The 20,021-nt window shown below is 38.8% G+C and overlaps 1 protein-coding gene across 9 annotated transcripts in view; it reads left to right on the forward strand.

The window, feature by feature from the left end:
• Positions 1 to 20,021, forward strand: part of Map3k20 (mitogen-activated protein kinase kinase kinase 20) — a 172,133-nt gene that overhangs the window by 24,034 nt on the left and 128,078 nt on the right. Inside the window, exon 2 of one of the 9 annotated variants that reach the window (XM_040294481.2) lies at positions 16,242 to 16,318. The exons of the other annotated variants lie outside the window; for them this stretch is intronic. Within the exon in view, the coding sequence (XP_040150415.1) occupies positions 16,242 to 16,318 (77 nt within the window). The remainder of the gene's footprint in view (positions 1 to 16,241; positions 16,319 to 20,021) is intronic. 9 annotated transcript variants of the gene reach the window in all.

The following is a 20,021-nucleotide window of genomic DNA, read 5'->3' on the forward strand; positions in this document are numbered from 1 at the left end:
TATTATAATTTTTTTAAAAAAGTTCTGTTTCTTAAAAAATATGAAATACTAAGGGGTAAATTAATAGCAACAACAAAAATTACACGATTTTTACATCAAAACTATAAAACATTACTGAGATAAACTAAAAAATATTCATAAAGCATGGAGATATACTTTGTTCATGGGTCAGAATATTTGATATTAAGGTGTCAATTCTGAAGTTAATTTGTAGGTTCCATATAATCCCATATCATAGCACCAGCTAGTTTATTTTTGTTGTTTGTTTCCTTTCTGCTTTTTGTAGAGGTAGATAAGCAGATTGTAAAATGCATATGGAAATGCAGAGGATCTAGAGTAGCCAAAACTGCTATTAAAAAAACTGCTGGAGGACTTATAAATACCTTGTTTCATTACTTCCTGTTATGGTTTGGATGTGAGGTGTCCCCTAAAAGCTCACATGTGAGGCAATGCAAGAAGGTTCAGAGAAGAAATAATTGGGTCGTGAGAGCCTTAACCCAATCAGTGAATTAATCCTCTGAAAGAAATTAATTGGGTGGTAACTGAAGGCTGATAGAGTGTGGCTGGAGGAAGTGGGACATTGGGGGAGTGGCTTAGGGATATATGTTCCTTGGTGTCTGGGGAGTGGAGTGTCTGTCTCTCTCTCTCTCTCTCTCTCTCTCTCTCTCTCTCTCTCTCTCTCTCTCTCTCTCTCTGCTTTCTGATCATCTTGTGAACTACTTCCATCTGCCACACTCCTCCGCCATGATGTTCTGTGTCACCTTGAGCCCCGAGGAATGGAGCCAGCCTTCTATGGATAAGACATCTGCAACTGAGAGCTCTCAAATAAACTTTTCTTCCTTGACAGTTGTTCTAGTTAGGTCCTTTAGTCACAGCAGTGAAAAAGCTGACTAAAACACTTTCTGTAAACCTACAATAATCAAGACAGTGTAGCATTCATGTGTAGATACCAGTGGAGCACAACAGAACCAGGAGTAGACTCACACATATTTTGTCAATAGATTTTTGACAAAGATGCCCAGCAACTCAGCAGGAAAGGATATAATTTTCAGCAAATGGTGTTGGAGCAATTAATGTCTATGTTCAAAGAATTGAGAACTACCAGACTAGGAAAATGTAGTATGGGAGCTAAGAGACCATAAAGTTGTGTGTTATTTGTAGCCATATTCAGCTCAACAGGTAAAGTAGACAGAGAAGTAGATTTCTTCAGGGTTGTGTTTTCCTGAATACAGTGAAATAAAAGCAAATAAAGGAGTTGTGAGGGGAAAAGTATATGATTTGCCTTGGAAGTTAAGCTAGTGAGGAGGGAAGGAAAAACTTTAGGGAAGAGAACAGCAGTGACAAAGTAGAGGTACCAGTGGTTGTAGGTTGAGGGTTTATGAGTTCAGGTAGATAGAAATATACGATGCAGTGGTCAGTAGGTGGGCTGCATAGATTTTGATTATAGAAGAGTGTACGGTTGGGGCTGGGGATGTGGCTCAAGTGGTAGCACGCTGGCCTGGCGTGTGTGCGGCCCGGGTTCGATCCTCAGCACCACATACCAACAAAGATGTTGTGTCCTCCGAAAACTAAAAAATATTAAAATATTCTCTCTCTCTCTCTCTCTCTCTCTCTCTCTCTCTCTCTCTCTCTCTCTCTCTCTCTCTCCCCCCCTTCCCCTCTCCCTCTCCCTCCCTCCCTCCCTCCCTCTCAAAAAAAAAAAAGTGTAGGGTCTACGGTGTGAGGCTGAGAGGTTTGATGATAGGAAAAGGGTTCTAAGACTTGAAAGAACAGGGGTCAGAGGTTCATTTACAATTCCCATCCTATAAGACAGGAATAATAATTAGGGAAAGTGGCAATGAGATAGAGGCTAAAATCATGGGGATGTGAGGAGAGCTGTCTGAGGAATGGGATATGATGGCAACAGTGAAAGATACTGATTGATGCAGTCTCATGACAAAAGATCCAGCTTTTAAGGAGGAGGGAGGGAGAACTGTCTAAAAGTGGTACCAAGGAGCTCCTTGCCATGCCCAGCAGAGTAAGTATTGAGAGGGACAGAGCAGCAGCCATCAAGAGGGCTGCCACAAGGGCCTGGTTTCTGTCAGAGAAGGGAAGGGAAAATTGAGAGAGGGGGTTCGTGATAGTGGGAGTGTAGCCAGTGATGGAGCTTGAGGTTACAACAGAAGGGTTCCAGGAGTTGGGAAAGGTGAGAGGAGGGTCCATCTGCAGTACAGGTAGTCATGTAGCATTAATATATGGAAGTTAGGGCCTGGGAGCTGGGCCATCATGGTGATGGCATAAACAGGGACTTGTGCGCAGGGAGATCTTTCCTGAGGTACTCAAGGCAGAGTCATGGCTTGCTGGGGGATTCAGAAGGTCAGAGTTAGGGCTCCCCTGGCCTCAGGAGTTGGACATATGAAATCTGGGGAAGAGTACCTTGATTGTGAAAATCTATTTAAAGATGGAAGGATTTTCCAAAGATTCACCTTAGCTTGAGGTGCTGGGATTTGTGTAATCTGAATTTGTCACTAACTCTGAGCAGATGAACTGTCTGAGAACAAGATAATTCTTAAGGACCTACGAAACCTAAACCCAGCCAAAACTTCTTGCTAGCATGTTCTTTTTTTTTTAATTGATTTTATTATTTTTTTAAATACACGACAACAGTGGAATGTATTACAATCCTTATTACACATATAGAGCACAATTTTTCCTCTCTGTATATAAAGTATGTTCATGTCAATTTATGCCATTATACATGTACTTTTTTTGCATTACAATGCTTAATACACATATATACCACAATTTTTCATATCTCTGTTTGTATATAAGGTATGTTGACAACCAATTCAAGTCTTCATACATGTACTTTGTATAATGATGACCATCACATTCCACCATCCTTGCTAATCCCCATCTTCCTCCCTTCTCCTCCTACCCTTCTTCCCTATCTAGAATTAATCTAATCCTCCCATGTTCTCCCTACCCACCCCACTATGAGTCACCCTGCTTATAGCAGAGAAAACATTTGGCATTTTGGGGGGGGATTGGCTGACTTCACTTAGCATTATCTTCTCCAATGCCATCCATTTACCTGCAAATGCCATGATTTTGTTCTTTTTTTAATGATGAGTAATATTGCATTGTGTATAAATGCCTCATTTTTTTTATCCATTCATCCACTGAAGGACATCTAGATTAGCTCCACAGTTTAGCTATTGTGAATTGTGCTACTATAAACATTGATGTGGCTGTGTCCCTGTAGTATGCTGTTTTTAAGTCTTTTGGGTATAGTCCGAGAAGAGGAATAGCTGGGTCAGATGGTGGTTCCCTTTCCAGATTTCCAGGGAATCTCCATACTGGCTAGCATGTTCTTAATGGAGACTTAGTCTTTTTTCCAAAATAGCAGTCATATATTTATGAAAAGTCTGGAATAGATTTTCATTTACATGCTTTAAAATGAAATGCATGTTTTAATTAATGTCTTCTAGTTTTCATTGAAAATGGAGGCATTTAAATTCTAGGAAGCTGTAGAGTTTAGATCCTGGGCTCTAGCATGGAACAGAGCAGATTCAGATCCTGGCTCCATCTCTTATTAGATGTACAAGCAAGTCACTTCACCAAGCCTTCATTTATCTTCTATAAAATGTAGGTAATGATAGGGTTCGCTTCATAAGGATGTCATGAGGACCAAATGAGGTAATCCACATAAGTACACGCTCATTGTTCCTGGCACCTTGTTGGTTTCCTGTATTGCTATTATTACTGTTATTTCAACAACTTACAGGCAGAACACACCCAGTATTTCTACCCTTCTCTGTGGCTTGTTAGCACATATTTCAGCATATCTTTCTTTAAGACATGTAAATAACTAGCTATTTACGTTGCCCTGTAGTATGATGTTCCCAACTTAAAATTCATGTTCTTGGTGGCATTTTCTCATCATATTTTTTTCACAAGCAAACAGTATTTTGTCATTTACTTACTGTATTTCGTGTCATAAACTGGGATATTTTATATCTTTGTAACTATACATGTTCCCTGTCCTTTGGAAATGGAGACCTCCCCCTACTTGAGAATCACAGTCCTATGGGGTCATTATGGTTGTCTGGTAGAGTGGTCTGGAGTTGTTTTTTTAATGTGTAAACTTGATGGGAATGGAAAGCAATGAGAATATTTAGAGCTGCTGAGGTATGGGAAACAGGCACTCACATCCTTGGTGGCAGTCTGAAATGGTGTAGCCTCCTGAACACAACTTGGGAGACTGATAGTCAACATGAAATGCCATTATACCCCCCACTCTCACTTTTGGGAATTTGTTTTAAGGAAAAAATGGGTAAGGGTCATTGAATTTAATGCCAGCTGGATACAGTGATCATCTTCCATTGTAATCAGAAAAACAAAGCTAACCAAATACATGGATTGTGACAGGACAGACATTAAGAAGCATTTTTATAATTGTTTTTTTATAATGTCTATTTTATACAGATTGGCAATTCACCCCTCTATTCAATTTTAAATCATGCAAAATGCTTTGAAAGTACATTTATATGCTTTTGGTATTTTCTGCTTCAACTCTCCTAGAATGTCATTGATGGCCCAGAATTTTAATCTCCTTATTTGTCTTTTTTTTCCCCCTCCAAGTCCTTTGTCATCCTGAAGCTCTACATGTTTGTGGTATAAAGTAAACATGAATTCTAGTCGAGAGTTTCTGTAGGGCTTAGTTGATAGCTGTAGAAACATTGCAGATGTTTTAAGTAAAATGTGATTTGCATTTATCTGGGCACTAGGCACCTTTTTTAGAATTCTTTAGAAATACAAATAAAACCTTGGCTTACTAGTCATTAATGCATAAGAATTTTGCCTTTGTTTATAGCTTGCACCAGACCTGGTCATTATACAATGGAGAAATTCCCTGTTGCTCTGTAGTTGAAGCCTATAAAGAACATGTAACTAGTACTTGGGTGGTATTTGAAATGCACCTTTTACTTTATTCTGGGGGCTCTCTCCCACCCCATTTGTTTTAGCAAACCCATACAGGTCCTGGAATGTTTTACCCACAGCCATTTGTCAGGATGAGGAGGAAAAATTTTTCCTTTTCAAGAACTCTATATATAGAGGGAAAAGCATTTGGCACCTGTTTATCTTAGCAGGGTCTGCAGAAAGGGAGAGTGAGTCTCCATAAACTCTTCCATTCAGAGAGGAGTTTAGAAAAGAAACAGAATCCTGTGACCTTGTCTCCTCTGGGAAAGAGCACTCAGAGCCAGTTGGAGGTGTTTTGTCTGCAAACAAAACCCTTCCTAGATTTGTCCGTTCTCTGGTAGAGCCCATCGGTGCAATTGTTTTCATTCACCTCGTCCAGTTAGCTATAATCATAAGATCCATTTGTAATACATCTTCAGAAACTATTTTAGGATTTAGATCTTTTAAAAATTAAAACTGTCTTTCATTTTGGTTCCTATTTGGTGGAGTATGTCTCTATCATCCTGGTCAATTAAAAGATTCAGTTGGGGGATGGGATGTGATATATTTGTCATTTATTTATTGTTTTAAAAACAGGTAATGAACACTGAGCGAGGTAATAAACAAAGTCACTATCTTTACCTTGAGGAGAGGAAGGTCAAAGAGGCAAGAAGAAAGGGATTTAATAGGATGAAAAAGTGAGCACTGAAATAAGTGGTTGGTGGGAACCATCCAGAGTGAAGGCAGGTGAATCCAGAGGGAGGGCTGAGGTTGGTACTGACAGCAATGATTTGATAAGGACGGACAAAGCTCAGCCATTGGCGACTGGGTAAGATGGGAGGCCCAGGCTTGCCATTTTGAAGGTAGAACAGTTCTAGCTCAGAAAGTGGCTGAAGGGATGTGAAGTGAAAGTCACCACAGTAGGGGTGATAGAAGTTTGCAGTGGGCCCAGCAACCATTTCATGACACCAGGTTCACTCAGGATGGGGATGGTGAGAACTGAGGCAGGCAGGGAACTCAAGGGAGGCCAGAATGTTTGCAAGATAAAGAGTCTATAGCCAAGGTCATTTAAGTAGTCATGTGGAAAGAAAGCAGTGATGAGTGTTGGTAGCAAACAAAAAAATGCAACTGTTTTTTCCATGATTAATGAACAGACTCAGTCCACTCATTTTGATTTAGAAATTGTATAAAATCAACTTTGGGGAGACAGGTCCAGGGAGGATGCTTGTCAAAGGACACAATATTCTACTAAAAATATGTTCAGAGATCTTTTGTATATCATGGTGACTACAGTCAATAACAATATATTGTGTATTTGAAAATTGCTTACAGGTTAGATTTTAAGTGTTCTCACCACAAATAAATGATAAATAGGTGAGATAACTTATATGTTAAATAGCTTTAATTGAGCTATTCCACAATGCCTACATACTTTAAAACATCAAGTTGTTCTCATATATATAAAACTTGTCAATTAAAATACACAATAAAAAGTTGTATATAAAATAATTTTTCTTTAATGCTAAAAAGAAGCTTGTGTCCTAGTTAATACTGAACTGAGGTAATGTCTCAGGAAGATGATTTGCACACATTCCCTCCAGGGAGATACATATCTCACACCCTATCCTACAACTGAATCTCCTGATCTACCAGGATGATATGGGCACTTACTCCACCAAACAGGGACCAAAAGGAAAGGTAGTTTTCATTAAAAAAAAACAAAATCTAAATCATAAATGTGTTTCTGAAAATGTATTACAAATTGATCTTATGATTATAGCTAATTGGGCTAGGTGAATGAAAACAATTGTACAGAATTAAAACAACCTGACTATTCATAGGTTTAGTTTAAGTAACTTATGGCTTTGTCAAAAATTAAACCCAGGCGTTAGGTTTTTGGCTCAGTGTTATAGCGCTTGCCTAGCCCATGTGAGGCCTTGGGTTTGATCCTCAGCACCACATCAAAAGATAAAAAATAAAAATAAAGGTATTGTGTCCATCTATAACTGAAAAAAAGATTAAAAAAAATGTTAAACCCAACATCAGGAGAAAATTATGAGATTGAAGAACATAATGAACGGAATTGCAGAGTCTAAAGTTTAAATCAGTCCGAACTCCAGAGTCTACACTGGTGATCTAAAAGAGCGAGGCCAGCCAAACAAAATGCCTGATGGCAGGAGGTGAGGACTGGGGGAAAGTGGAGTGAGCGCCTCTGCTGTGGGTATCTATATGCCTGTCCATCAGGATCGTCATTCTTGCTCCTTGAAGTTTGTGCTGTTTATGATAAACAGTAGTACACAGGGGTATCTGTCCTCCTGCTATGTTGTATTTGGTCCAACATGAGTTTTTGCAATTAGATGATTTTACAGAAAAATTCTGATTTCTGGCCTCCTTGAAAAAGCAGCAAACTGGATTTCTGTTCTTGAGTGGTGAAACTGGGTGTCTTATTGATGAGGTAAGGCTCATTTGAATGAATCAGTTCTAAAAGATTCAGGAAACAGCAGTTCTGTTGTTTTATAATTGTGGTTCATGTAATAAGTTCTAATTTTCATTAGTATTTAACAATGCAGACAGTGAAATAAATAAAAAAATTGGTCCTTTTAAAAATTTGTCCATGAGGTATATCTGAAAGATTAAGGAATGTTTAAGCCGAATCTCTTAGAATACCAAAAGAGTTCCTTTTTTGAAGTAGTGATATATTCTAGTAAACTTTTAAACTTCCTCATTTCTTTTTCTATTTTCCAATAAAATATAATGAAGTTTATTCTTAATTGCACAAAAAGAATTGGCTAATAATTTCCAAGATTACACAATACAGAATAGAACAAATGTTAGGATACTTGAGAGGAGTGCTTGTCCAGGAAAAAACATCTGAGTGAGGCAAACAGATATAAATCATGTTTGGCTACAGAAACTTCTATTAATCACTTCTGGCACCTAAGAGCAGAGAATCTGTCCTCTTGCCTCCTAAGATATGTTGAAACATCTAAGTTCTGTAAGGTCCTCCCCTGCCTCAGAGTGATGTGCCTGTTATTTCTCACAGACAGGAAGGAGGGAAGGGGAAATTTAATGGAAAGGGGTGACCAGAGTACAGGATCTGAATCTCTGTGATGGCAGAAGACTTACCCAAAAGTTTTTTTTTTTTTTTGGTCTTTATGCAATTATAATTGAAAAATTCTGGATTCAGCTATTTTGTTTCTATCATTTCATTAATGGGGAAATCCAGCATTTGGTAGGCCTTAAAATTGTTTTCTGTCTTTTCTCCTTGTAATTTCATTTTCCTTCAGTCAATTTGGAATATTTCTTAGTTTGTTGTATTATTTAAGAAAGAAAAAATAATTTTCTTTATATATACGCCAGAAAGAACAAGATCTGAAATTAGTAACATTAATGAATTTAGTTGGAGGAGCAAGAGCTGACCACAGAATTTTATAAACCTATTAATTTTTTGAAATTCTTTATAGACTCATATCTATATTCTAAGCTTGAGGTAGAAGATCAACTTAGAAAAGAAACCGATAAAAAATGTTAATATTATAAGTGTCAATTACTAAAGACATGAACATGTGAGAGCCATACCAAGTGCACAGATGGGTGCGCCCATGCATTTTCTCCCTTGGGTTTTCACAAGACTTTGTTCTGAATACAATGATTGTACAGTGTAAGGTAATGCATGATCTGAGAATATATCTGACAAAGAGGTTTCCTGGCTTCCTTCAAGGTGAGAGTCCTTAATAGCAAGACTTGACTTAGATGCTAGTGGTAATTATGATAGTTCACCCTCATTTTTGCATTGACACCATCATGGTACATTGGACTTGATTTCTGTCATCTTTCATTGAAGGAATTACAACCTCTTCCTGTCATTTCCTTAAAATATTATCAAGTTAATCATTCTAGAAGTAGCTGTAGTTAAATTTTGGGAAGTGTATTATGTCAATTGTGTATTCTGTCAAACGAATAATATCATGATACAGTATTGCTTCAGTACAGAAATGGTAGATTATATTAATCAGGATTCATTCAGGAGACAGAGCCACACCAGTAATTTAAATAGGGAAGTGATGTGTGTGTGTGTGTGTGTGTGTGTGTGTGTGTGTTACTGAGGATTGAACCCAGGGGAGCTAAATATATTCCCAGCCCTTTTTATTTTTTTAAATTTTGAGTTTCCCGAAGTTGCTGAGGCTGGCCTGGAACTAGTGATCCTCTTTCTTCAGCCTCTCAAGTAGCTGGGGCTATAGGCTTGTGGCACACAACTGGTTGAACAGGAAATTTTGATATTGTGTAAGGCCTTGGGATCAATCCCTAGTACTGCAAACAAAACAAAACACCATAAAATCATTAACGAGTAAAGGTAATTATAGTGTAAAAAAATATAGAAGACATAGGTATAGCGACTATAGAGGACAAATTGAGAGGATACTAGAGGAGGGAGAAGACTAGGCAGAGACTTCTACACAGCTGAAATTTAGGCCTCATTGGAGAAGGGGTAACTGCTGCCCACCAGATGGTGGAGGCTTTGTTGTGGTGTCAGATTGGAGCTGCTGCTTTTTTTTCCCTTTTATTTATTTATTTATTACATGACAATAGTGGAGTGCATTACATTCATAATTATCCATTCACAGCACTATTTTTCGTAACTCTGTATATAAAGTATGTTCACACCAAATTATGTCATTATACATGAGCTCTCTTATTTTTTTTGCATTACAATTTTAATACACCTTTATACCACAATTTATCATATCTGTTTGTATATAAGGTATGTTGACACCAAATTCACATCTTCATACATGTATTTTGTATAATGATGACCATCTCCCTCCACTATCCTTGCTATTCTCCTTCTTCCTGCCTTTCCCTCCCACCCCTATTCCCTATCTAGAGGTAATTTTCCTCCCATGCTCTCCCTCCCTACACCACTTTGAGTCACCCCCCTTATAACAGAGAAAACATTCAGCATTTGTTTTTTGGGGATTGGCTGACTTCATTTAGCATTATCTTCTCTAATGCCATCCATTTTCCTGCAAATGCCATGATTTTGTTCTTTTTTAGTGCTGAGTAATATTCCATTGTGTATAAACGCCACATTTTTTTATCCATTCATCCACTGAAGGACATCTAGGTTGGCTCCACAATTTAGCTATTGTGAATTGTGCTGCTATAAACATTGATGTGGCTGTGTCCCTGTAGTATGCAGGTTTTAGGTCCTTTGGATATAGTCCAAGAAGAGGAATAGCTGGGTCAAATGGTGGTTCCATTCCCAGGAATCCTGGAGCTGCTTCTTAAGAAGCCATCTTCTGGGGTTCCAGTGAAGTTCTCAGGTGTGCTGTGGATTGCTGCTGGATTTCGGGAAGCTACCCTCTGGGTATTAAGAGGCTGAAGCTAGCGTTTAAGAGTCTTCCCGCTGGATGCCAGTAAAACTCACCGACGGTGTGTAATACTAGATCTTGCACATGCTGCTGGCAGCCACAACCACTGGAGGGAGAAAATCAAACAGGACATAAGTGTCTTCCTCAGCCATGCCTTGCAGTGTTGCTGCAGCAACTTGTATTGTCACAAGTTAACATTGTGCCTCCTGACGAAGAAAAACTGTAGAGTCTAGCTCCAGTATCACAAGACAGGGCAAAAAACGATAGATTTGTTGCTGAGAGGCAAGAAATTAACTGGCACAGTTCATCTTTTTAGTTGTTCAGCATCCATACACAGTTTTAACACACTTGAACTTTCATATAATAATGAAGCAATTCTGTTTTTTTTTTTTTCACTTAGGAAGATCAGCTGCCCTTTGTGTAAGTGAATTTCTCTCCCTTTCCCGCGAGATGAGATGCATGGTTGCAACAGAATGGGTACACTAAAATTCATTTCCTTATAGTACTGAATATTGTTGTCTGAAGGCTGTATCATAAAGTAAACCTTCAACAACTTGTATATAAGATATTAAGGAGAAGGAAAGATAAAAAGGAAATGGCCAATATATACAAGTTATATATACATATATAAAGAACAAGCAAAGGGAAAACACTCAAAGCTACTCCAGCCCTCATTTCTATTATTGACCTTTGGATTCCTTCTTCTACCTATTCCATATTTTATTTTTCCCCCAGCCAAAAGTCTCAGTTGGAGTCTCTACCTGGTGGGGTTTCCTGAACTTTGATTCCTGAAGGTTCTCCATCCTGAGTAGTCCTGCCTTTTATTTATTGTCAGTGTTTAATTAACATTTATTATTGATCATAGAAGTACTAGGAGGAACCCATAGAATTCTCTGTGTTTTAGACATAGACTTCTTTTATAGTTTGACTCTTAAATGTCCCCCAAAGGCTCTTGTACTAAAATCTCAGTCATCAGGCTTTGGTGCTGCTGGGAGGTGGTGGAACCTATAGGATGTAGGGCCTAATGGGAGGAACTTAGGTGTTATGGTTTTGTTGTGAGGTATCCCCCAAAAGCTCACGTGTGAGACAGTGCAAGAAAGTTCAGAGAAGTGATTGGGTTGTAAGAGTCTTTACCCAATCAGTGAATTAATCCCCTGATAGGGATTAACTGGGTGATAACTGAAGGCAGGTGAGGTATGACTGGAGGAGATGGGGCATTGGGGATGTGGCTTTGGGGTATATATTTGTATCTGGGGAATGGAGTGTGTGTGGGTGTGTGGAGCCACTTCCCTTTGCCACACTTTTCTGCCATGATGTTCTGCCTCACCTTGAGCCCTAATGAATGGAGCCAGCCTTCTATGGACTAAAACCTCTAAAATGGTGAACCCTCAAATTAACTTTTCTTCCTCTACAATTGTTCTAGTTGGATTTTTTAGTCATAGCAGCGAAAAAGCTGACTACAACATTAGGTCATTAGGGGTGTGCCCTTAAAGGGCAAATTTGCCCCCCAACCACCTCTCTTTGCTTCCTGGCCACCATGAGATGAGCAGCTTTGCTTTGCTGTGTGCTTCTGCCATGATGCTATGCCTTCCACAGGCCCCAAAGCAACAGAGTCAACCAACCAAAGACTGAAAATTAACTGTGAACCAAAAATTAACTTTGTCTCTCCTGGTTCTCTCAGGTATTTTGTCGCAGCCATGGAAAGCTGACTAATATAACTTACTTGCTATAGCCCAATTTTTCACTGGTAATTGGGATCAGTCTCTCCAGTCAGTAGAGGAGCTTTATTTTCTGCTTGTCAGTTCAGTGACAATAAAAGTAACTAAACTAGGCAAGTGACATTCTCATATTCCAATTCAATAAGATCATTATTGTGTTCCTTGTAAAAACACTTCATCCTTGGGGACTAAGACCTCCAACTTAACAGAGTTCATTGTTTCTGGGATGGGGAACAAAAATTCTGTGAGCTGGTTATTAGGTATAAAGATGATAGGAGCCAGTCCCACTTTGGTTCCATGATCCCCCAAATAGATGTATTCTATTGTAAGGGAGATAGTGCTTCTGATTCAAAGCTGTAGTTTATGTTGTAAATCAGAAATGCTTTCAGGTGGTGTCCCTTACTTCAAGTCATATCCCGTAACCGAGTCTGCAGTACACCCTTCCACCTTTTTGTTAGGCTGTCTGCTTCTTGAGGGAAGGGATGCGTCCTCGTTAATCCCATATGCATGCGCCCATTGCTTCACTTCCTTTGCTGTGTAGTGGTTTCCTTCATTGGAAGCTTTGTGGTGTGGAATACTAAATGGTGAATAAAAGCATCCCATGAGGTGCTAATGAAGGGATTTTCAGAAACATTACAGGCCAGGAAAACAGATACATCTCCAGGACTTGTGTCCACACCAGTAAGAATAAATCCCTGCCCCCACATCCAGTATAATTAGCATGCCCTCCTGGGAGTGGCAACTCTCAGGCTCAGTGCCACTTTTGTTAGTAGATAGATACCTACTTGGCAATAGCAGCAGGCCATTAGCCTTGCTGAGGGGAAGTCCAGATTACTGAGCCCAGGTATGGTCTCCAGCACTGCCATGTGACTACTTTGTTCCCAGGCACTTTGAGCAAGCTTTGAAAAGTCTGGGAAAGAGGCTGAATAACATCCACACTGTGGATGATTTTGCTCACCTGATAATTATTATTTTTAATATATATATTTTAGTTGAAGGGGGGCACAATACCTTTATTTTACTTATTTATTTTTATGTGGTGCTGAGGATCAAACCCAGTGCCTTAAATGTGCTAGGCAAGTTGCTCTACCACCGAGCTACAACTCCAGCCCTCATCTGATTATCGAGCACTTCCTCTGCAGATTCCCTGGAGTAAGAGTTCACATGGGACATAGCTTGGGCCCAGTGTGAACGGTCCATCCACATACTTCATCCCTTAAATTCTTTGTACGGATCTTCTAACCCTGTCCCCTTCAAGTCCCTGATAATCAAGCCAAACTGTAAACAGTCACCTGTGAATTAATCAAAATTTATACTTTTGGTTATGTCTCATTCCAGACAAAGTGAGTCAGCAAATATCCTGTCAAAATTCTACCCTCTGAAAGGATTTTCCTTAAATGGGGAAATTTGGGGATCTCCCTGCCTGGGCATGTGGTGCTGCAGACATCTACTTTCATTCATTTGATACTAATTTGTCACATAGAACTGTTTATAATTTGAGCTTGTGTTTTTTTTCTTCTCATTCTACTTTTTGTGGGAAACTCAGTATTGATTCAAGGCCAGACATTAATAATCCTTGAAATGTCCAAGTATTTTCTTTCCCCAGTGCACAGTCCTTCTAGTCAATGGCAGCAAGTCTCTTTGGTGAAGTCCTGAGGAGAATTTATGGTGTATTCCTGGGGCAAAACTGAAGGTACTTCTTCAAGGCAAACTGGCCTTCCCTTCCATCAAAGGCTTCTAGGTCTGTTGATTAGTTTAAGCCTAGAAACTTGGTGTGATGCCGTGATTCCATTTTAATGGCCACCAGACCTAGAGTTTCTTTTATGTTAGATAGATCATGTAATACTATAGTAGGCTCCACAACGATTTCATTCCTGGGTCACCAGGATAAATTAACCTCCACCAAAGATTTCTGTGAACCAGAGAGCATTTTGGTCAGTACAGCCCTTCTGCCATTGATGGTAAATGCACCAGTTTTGTCTTTGGTATTAGCTGCTGCTCCTTGGCCTCTGCTACTCCTCTATCCCATCATCCCTAAGGAAATCAGGAAACCCATCTCAGTGCTTCCATCTCCTATGGCCATACCTGGCCTAGGAAGAGAATAACTACTGAGAGCTTCAGTGATGGAGTTCCCCCTCACTCTTGTGTTTTCAGTGTCATCGTGCAGGAAGTATCCTTTTCAGGAGGTGTAGTTGAGGTGGCAGGTAAGGTGGGTGGGTGTGAAATTCACACATATTAAATGACTCTAACATTCCTATCTCCCTGAGCCTTTTCCTTATCATGTGAGGGGAGTTCTGGCATCTCTAGTAAATGCATCTATATTCATGAAACAGCTTGATCTGCTGTATATCTCTCCTGCTTCTTTCTCTAACATCATTGCTATTTCCTACACATATTTCTGGGGCTATATTAACAAAAGTTTTGCCGGTTATTTTATTTTTTTGTCTGTGATCCATTTTCCTCTGAGTGATACTGTGTACCCTGGAGCATATCGGCTTTGGGAATAGTGAACAGTAGAGTAGGTATCTATTCTAGGTGAGGCTGTGTAGCAAAAGAAGACTATTCTTTTGAAACAGCTTTCTTTGGGTTTTGAAATTGTCAGTTTTATCTTGAATCCAACTAGATGCTCTCCTTTCCAGTTTCGAGTTCTATTCTTTCCCAATCAGTACACAATTCTCACATGAGAGACTTGGTGAAATTATAATTCAGAAAATGTTGTGATCCAGCAACACATACAATAAACTTAATTCTTGATTTCTGGAGATATTCGCCCCATGAGTATAGGAAATGAAAGGTTCTTCTAAAACTTCTATAGGAGCTCTCAAGTTCTTAGACCATGACTTGTCTGGGGGTTAAAGTACTTGAATTTGTCACTTTGTTTTTTGTTTTGGTAAATGCTTCATTACCCTGAAAAGAATCCATCCCACCCTACATTCCTTATATTCATCATTACTGTCATAAAGGGTCAAGGGCAGCAGCTGCTCTGACTCCCAGTTCTTCTTTCAATTGGTACTACATTGCAGTTCATCCCAAGTTATAACTTGATAAATTTTGATGCTACTTTAAGCCATAGGTTACTAACATCCTGCTTCCCACCATCAGGGAACTTGCACTGCCCTCCAGTCCAAGCCCATGACCAAATTAATCCCCATAACCTGTTTTTGAGAGTCTGGGACCACATCTGAAACTGAATCTCTGTCAGTCAGGAAAATCAGTATAAACAATTGTTAATTAGTACAGACACTTAACTACTAAAGGGGATAAAAGAGACTCTGAAGAACCCAGGAATAAAAACTGAGGGTGTTGCTCAGTGGGAGAGCACTTGCTTAGCATGCGCAGGGTTCTGAGTTTAATCCCCAGTACCCCCAAATAAATAACAATACAGAGAGCTGCAATTAACTCTAACATTGAGGAAGTGTGTCCAAGGAAAGAGCAGAATTGGAAGAGGGCTGTGTCACAGGCTGTGATTGAGACTGTTGAAGAGATGATGGCTGAAAATGGATCATAGAGGAGTTTTTTGGGGTTCTGTGGGTTAGAACTAGTTGACAAGCTACTGCTAAGCTGCCGATGATCTTCAATGTACTGCTGTAGGTTGGAGTTGTTCCTCAAGAAGGTTGCCTGTGGGCCAGAGCTTGTGAACATAGAGTCCACCTTGGGTGCAGTGGGAGAGAGCTGGCCAGCAGGAAGCTGCCCATAAGAATTTGACATGTTGCAGCTTATGCACAAAGAGTCCAGCTCCTGGGGTGTTAGAGAAACTTGCTGGAAGATGAGCTCAGCTGATCTCTGGCACCCTGCTGATAGCTATGTCATAATAAGAAGAAAAAGCAACAGAAAATAAGAAAGAAAAGCCCCTTCCTCTTTGATGACCCACTAGGAACAAAGACAAACTGTACCAGATGACAAAAGGAGAAATGTTTACAGGATCTAGCTCAGGTGCCCCATAGGAAGGCAAGGTGTGGATTTGGAACTGAGGAGCAGGTGATTCACGTCTGGCACATTTTATAATATAGCAGGTTCTAATAAAAAAAATGGATGTACTATTTTTTATTTCTACATTGAAAATTCACTGTCTAGTCATTAGTTTACGTATTTTGTGGACAATATATATGTTTGATCCACCCTTAAAAACTATCTGTTGTAGAATGTCACATTTATCACCTCCTAAAGGAAAGCACTTTCTCAGTGCATTTTTTTTGTCTGTGTATTTCAGTCTTCAAATCACTAATACATCTGAGGGTCCTGGGACCAGGAGTGAAGAATGCGTGTCGTCTCACATCTTTTAGCTTGGTGAGCGCTCGCACCGCACCACAGAAGAACAGGGATCTCAGGTCACCCTTTCAGCAGCCTCACTCACTGTGTTTTTCTGCTTAGACATCTCTACCTCACAGATTGAAAATAGAAAATGAAGTTAAATTTCAGACATTTTCTTTGAAAATAGAACCTTACATTACTGAATATACTAGTATGTCTTGTCCATCACTAAAAATGTCGGTACACTGAGCAGTGGCATTTCATTCCAGAGAGGAGATTTCTCAGAAGGCTTTTTTATTTTCCTGTTAATTTTTTAATTGAAGGACATACATTCTCCAGTGCTATTTTGCAGTAATCTGTACATTATAATTGAGCAGAAAATTATATTGCTAGAATGATTGAAAACAAATGCTTAGAAGCAATATAGTTAAATTTCTTTATGGAACTATAATGTGTTTAACTCAGAGAATGAGATATTGTCTCTAAATGTACATATTCGAAACACACTGTGTATGATGTTTTTGCAAGGAGTACTTAATAAGATTCATATAAATTGGAGAGGGTATAGAATTTTAAGAGTTTTGTGCAGAGAGAAGAATCACAGGTGAAAATAATGCTGTAGTGTTCCAGCATTGTGTGGAGTAAGGGCCGTGTCCAAAGTCACAAAGAACACTGCTTCACAAAGAAAATATCCACTCCCTGTCTTCATTGTGGGCCTAGAGGGAAGGGGAACTGCTTCAACTACAGAATACTCTGACAGGCTCTTTGGGCAGGGAGTTCTGCTTACCAAGCAGAGTAAGCATTCAGATGGGCAGCGTCCACACTGCCAGCTCCACTGGCCACGCAACAGGCTGACAACAGGCTCTGGATTTCAGAAGATGGAGCAGAGCTGCGATGATGTTGTGACAGCCATGTGGCTTTAGAATGGACATGTATTGCCTTGCCAAACCACAGTCCTAGTTGGTTTGGTTTTGTGGGTTTTTTCAAACATACAATAGGAAGTAGGGACTAGCATTATGACCACTCAGTAAATATCAGGATTTCGATTGCAAAATGGATAAAACAAGGGATAAGAAAGCAAATTTCCGCTTCGGAGGACCACCCAGTGGCCAGCCACCTCCTTCTAACTGACAACAAGGTGGGTGAATAATGATCATAAACTCTCTGGAGGCTGGGGCCCACTCCCTCCGGTCCATTTCCTACTTAATTTAAGAAATCTGTTCCTATTTAATTAGTGATTTACTGCTTTCTCACTCTTTCTAAGCCTTGCACTGCTATTCCAAATGAGGGAAAGATAGGAGAAAAATACCTTTATAAACAATTTTTTCAGAAACAGAAATTTTGCTTTTCTGAGGATTGTGTTAAAAAGATGATGTTTAGAATTAGCAGCTCTTTCACATTTAGGATCCCAGCTAAAAGTAAGCATGTTTTCATTTTGAAGAGTTTTTGGTAAGGAGAAAATACAATATGAAGCAGCTGGTATAAGATATAAGAAAAATCTGAAATGTGCTACATATCAGATCCTGCTTCTTTCTTGAGGAAGCTTTTTTTTTTTTAATTGTCTAATTCCTAAATGAGATGGGAGTGTTAAATCCAGAGTGTATCTATTGGTTTCCCAACTAATATGTTAGTAAAATTTATCCTAAATTAGGGCAAAAAAAAAAAAAAGTAAGAGGGAGTGAGAAGTCCCATAATTTGTACATGTCAATTAATGTTGATGATACTTGTGATCTTTATTGAACTCTTCCCATATGTCAGGCATTGTACTGAGTGTTCTGGGTGCATAGGTGACCTGCCAGTGAGTTAGGTATTATTACCAAGACACAGATGAAGAGAGAAGTGATCTCATAGGCCAAGAGTCCTATGGTCAGTAAGTGGTAGATCTCAAATTTGAACCCAGACCTGCTTGCCTCCTTTGTATACAGATTTTTTTCAACTAGTATCTCTGTTAACTGAAGCATATGTAGCCTTTTCTCCTATATCATACTAGTTTAAGTCTTCCCACACTTACTCTTCTCTTTTTAACAAGATAAATGTAATGATTTCATATTGAAGCAAAAACATCATGAACATTATTAAAATCAAGAGAAAGGCATTTTTCCCTCTAATGGTAAGTTCAGCTCACACTCCTGCTTGATGCCTTCTCCAGTATTTCTCGTGGTGTTTTCTAATTGCAATTTCCAAGAGATGACATTGATTTGAGTTTATACATCTGCACAAGATCTTGTAATAGCAGCACATGGAAAACATTATGGTTGACCTTAATCAAAAGTTTCCATGCTATTATTTGTATTATTTCTCCCATAGCTGTTGAGAGACTTTCTTTAAGATTATGTTTTTAGTATGTTGTTGAGTTGATTCTTTCCTGAAAGTGAAAAATCATGATTACTTCCTTCTCAAATAGAATTCCCTTTTAATTACATTAAATAAGAACTATTTTATTGGTGATTTTTGTGTGTGTGTGGTACCCAGGATTGAACTCAGGGACACTCAAACCACTGAGCCATATCCCCAGCCCTATTTTGTATATTTTTTAAATTTAGAGACAGGGTCTCACTGAGTTGCTTAGTGCTTTGCTTTTGTTGAGGCTGGCTTTGAACGTGCAATCCTGATGTCTCAGCCTCCCAAGCTGCTGGGATTACAGGCATGCACCCTTGCGCCCGGCAATTGGTGGTAATTTTAAAATAAAAAATTCTTACAACTGCATCGCATAAAATATAGGCACTAAAAATGTTCTTCAAATCAATTTTACAAATCTTAAACATTGAAAACAAAATATAGTTAGTTACATGTAAGACTGCATAAATAATTAGTAATATTTTTGGAGTGCTTATTATACTAACCTTATTTCATTTTAACCTCCACATAGTTCTGCAAGGTGGTCACTACAATCTTATCGAAGCTAAGGTGCCTTTGATTTTAAATATATGCACCACTAAGAAAGAAAAAAATGTGTCAGTGAAAACTGGATGATGCCACCAGTTGTATACAAACCTAATTTCAATGATACCAGAAGAAGAGTGCATCTTGGAATCCAAAATGTGTCATTATTACTGTTTTACAATCTGAAGAAACTGAGACAGAATTCAAAAACTTTCCTGAAATCATCCAGATCAGGGGTAGGAGAACTAGGATCCAAACCAGGGTTTCTATGACCATGGACCTTGTGTTATTACTGTTGCATTTATTTTTTTCAAAAATGATGTCATTGAGGGAAGTGGGGGGTAGAGGTTTGGTATTTAGAAGTGAAACTTTACTAGACGTTTTATTTATATTTGACCTATCCAAATCACATTGAAATAGCCATTTCTAAAATCAGAAATTTTAATTGAAACCCACTTAACTAGAGTGGAGTCAAGAACTGAAGGCCAAACATAGTATTATAAAAATGGAAAAAGGATATGAAGAGACATTTCACAAAAGAATAGACTATTTACTGTTAATAAAGATAAAAATGAATTCAGATACTATTGGAAAGCCTGTGGAAATAGATACTCAAATTGTTGGTAGTAGCATAAATTCATATATTTTTGAAGGGCAGCACTGCATTATGTATCAAAACATGCATACTTTTTGACCTAGGCATTTCATGCTTAAAAGTATATTCTGGGGCTGTAGTTGTGGCTCAGTGGTGTCTAGCACATGCAAGGCACTGGGTTCAATCCTCAGTACCACATAAAAGTAAATAAATAAAGATATTGTGTCCACTATAACTAAAAAAAAAAATTTAAAAATTGTA

The sequence above is a fragment of the Ictidomys tridecemlineatus genome, chromosome 7 (assembly GCF_052094955.1).
Source record: "Ictidomys tridecemlineatus isolate mIctTri1 chromosome 7, mIctTri1.hap1, whole genome shotgun sequence".
Taxonomy (NCBI): domain Eukaryota; kingdom Metazoa; phylum Chordata; class Mammalia; order Rodentia; family Sciuridae; genus Ictidomys; species Ictidomys tridecemlineatus.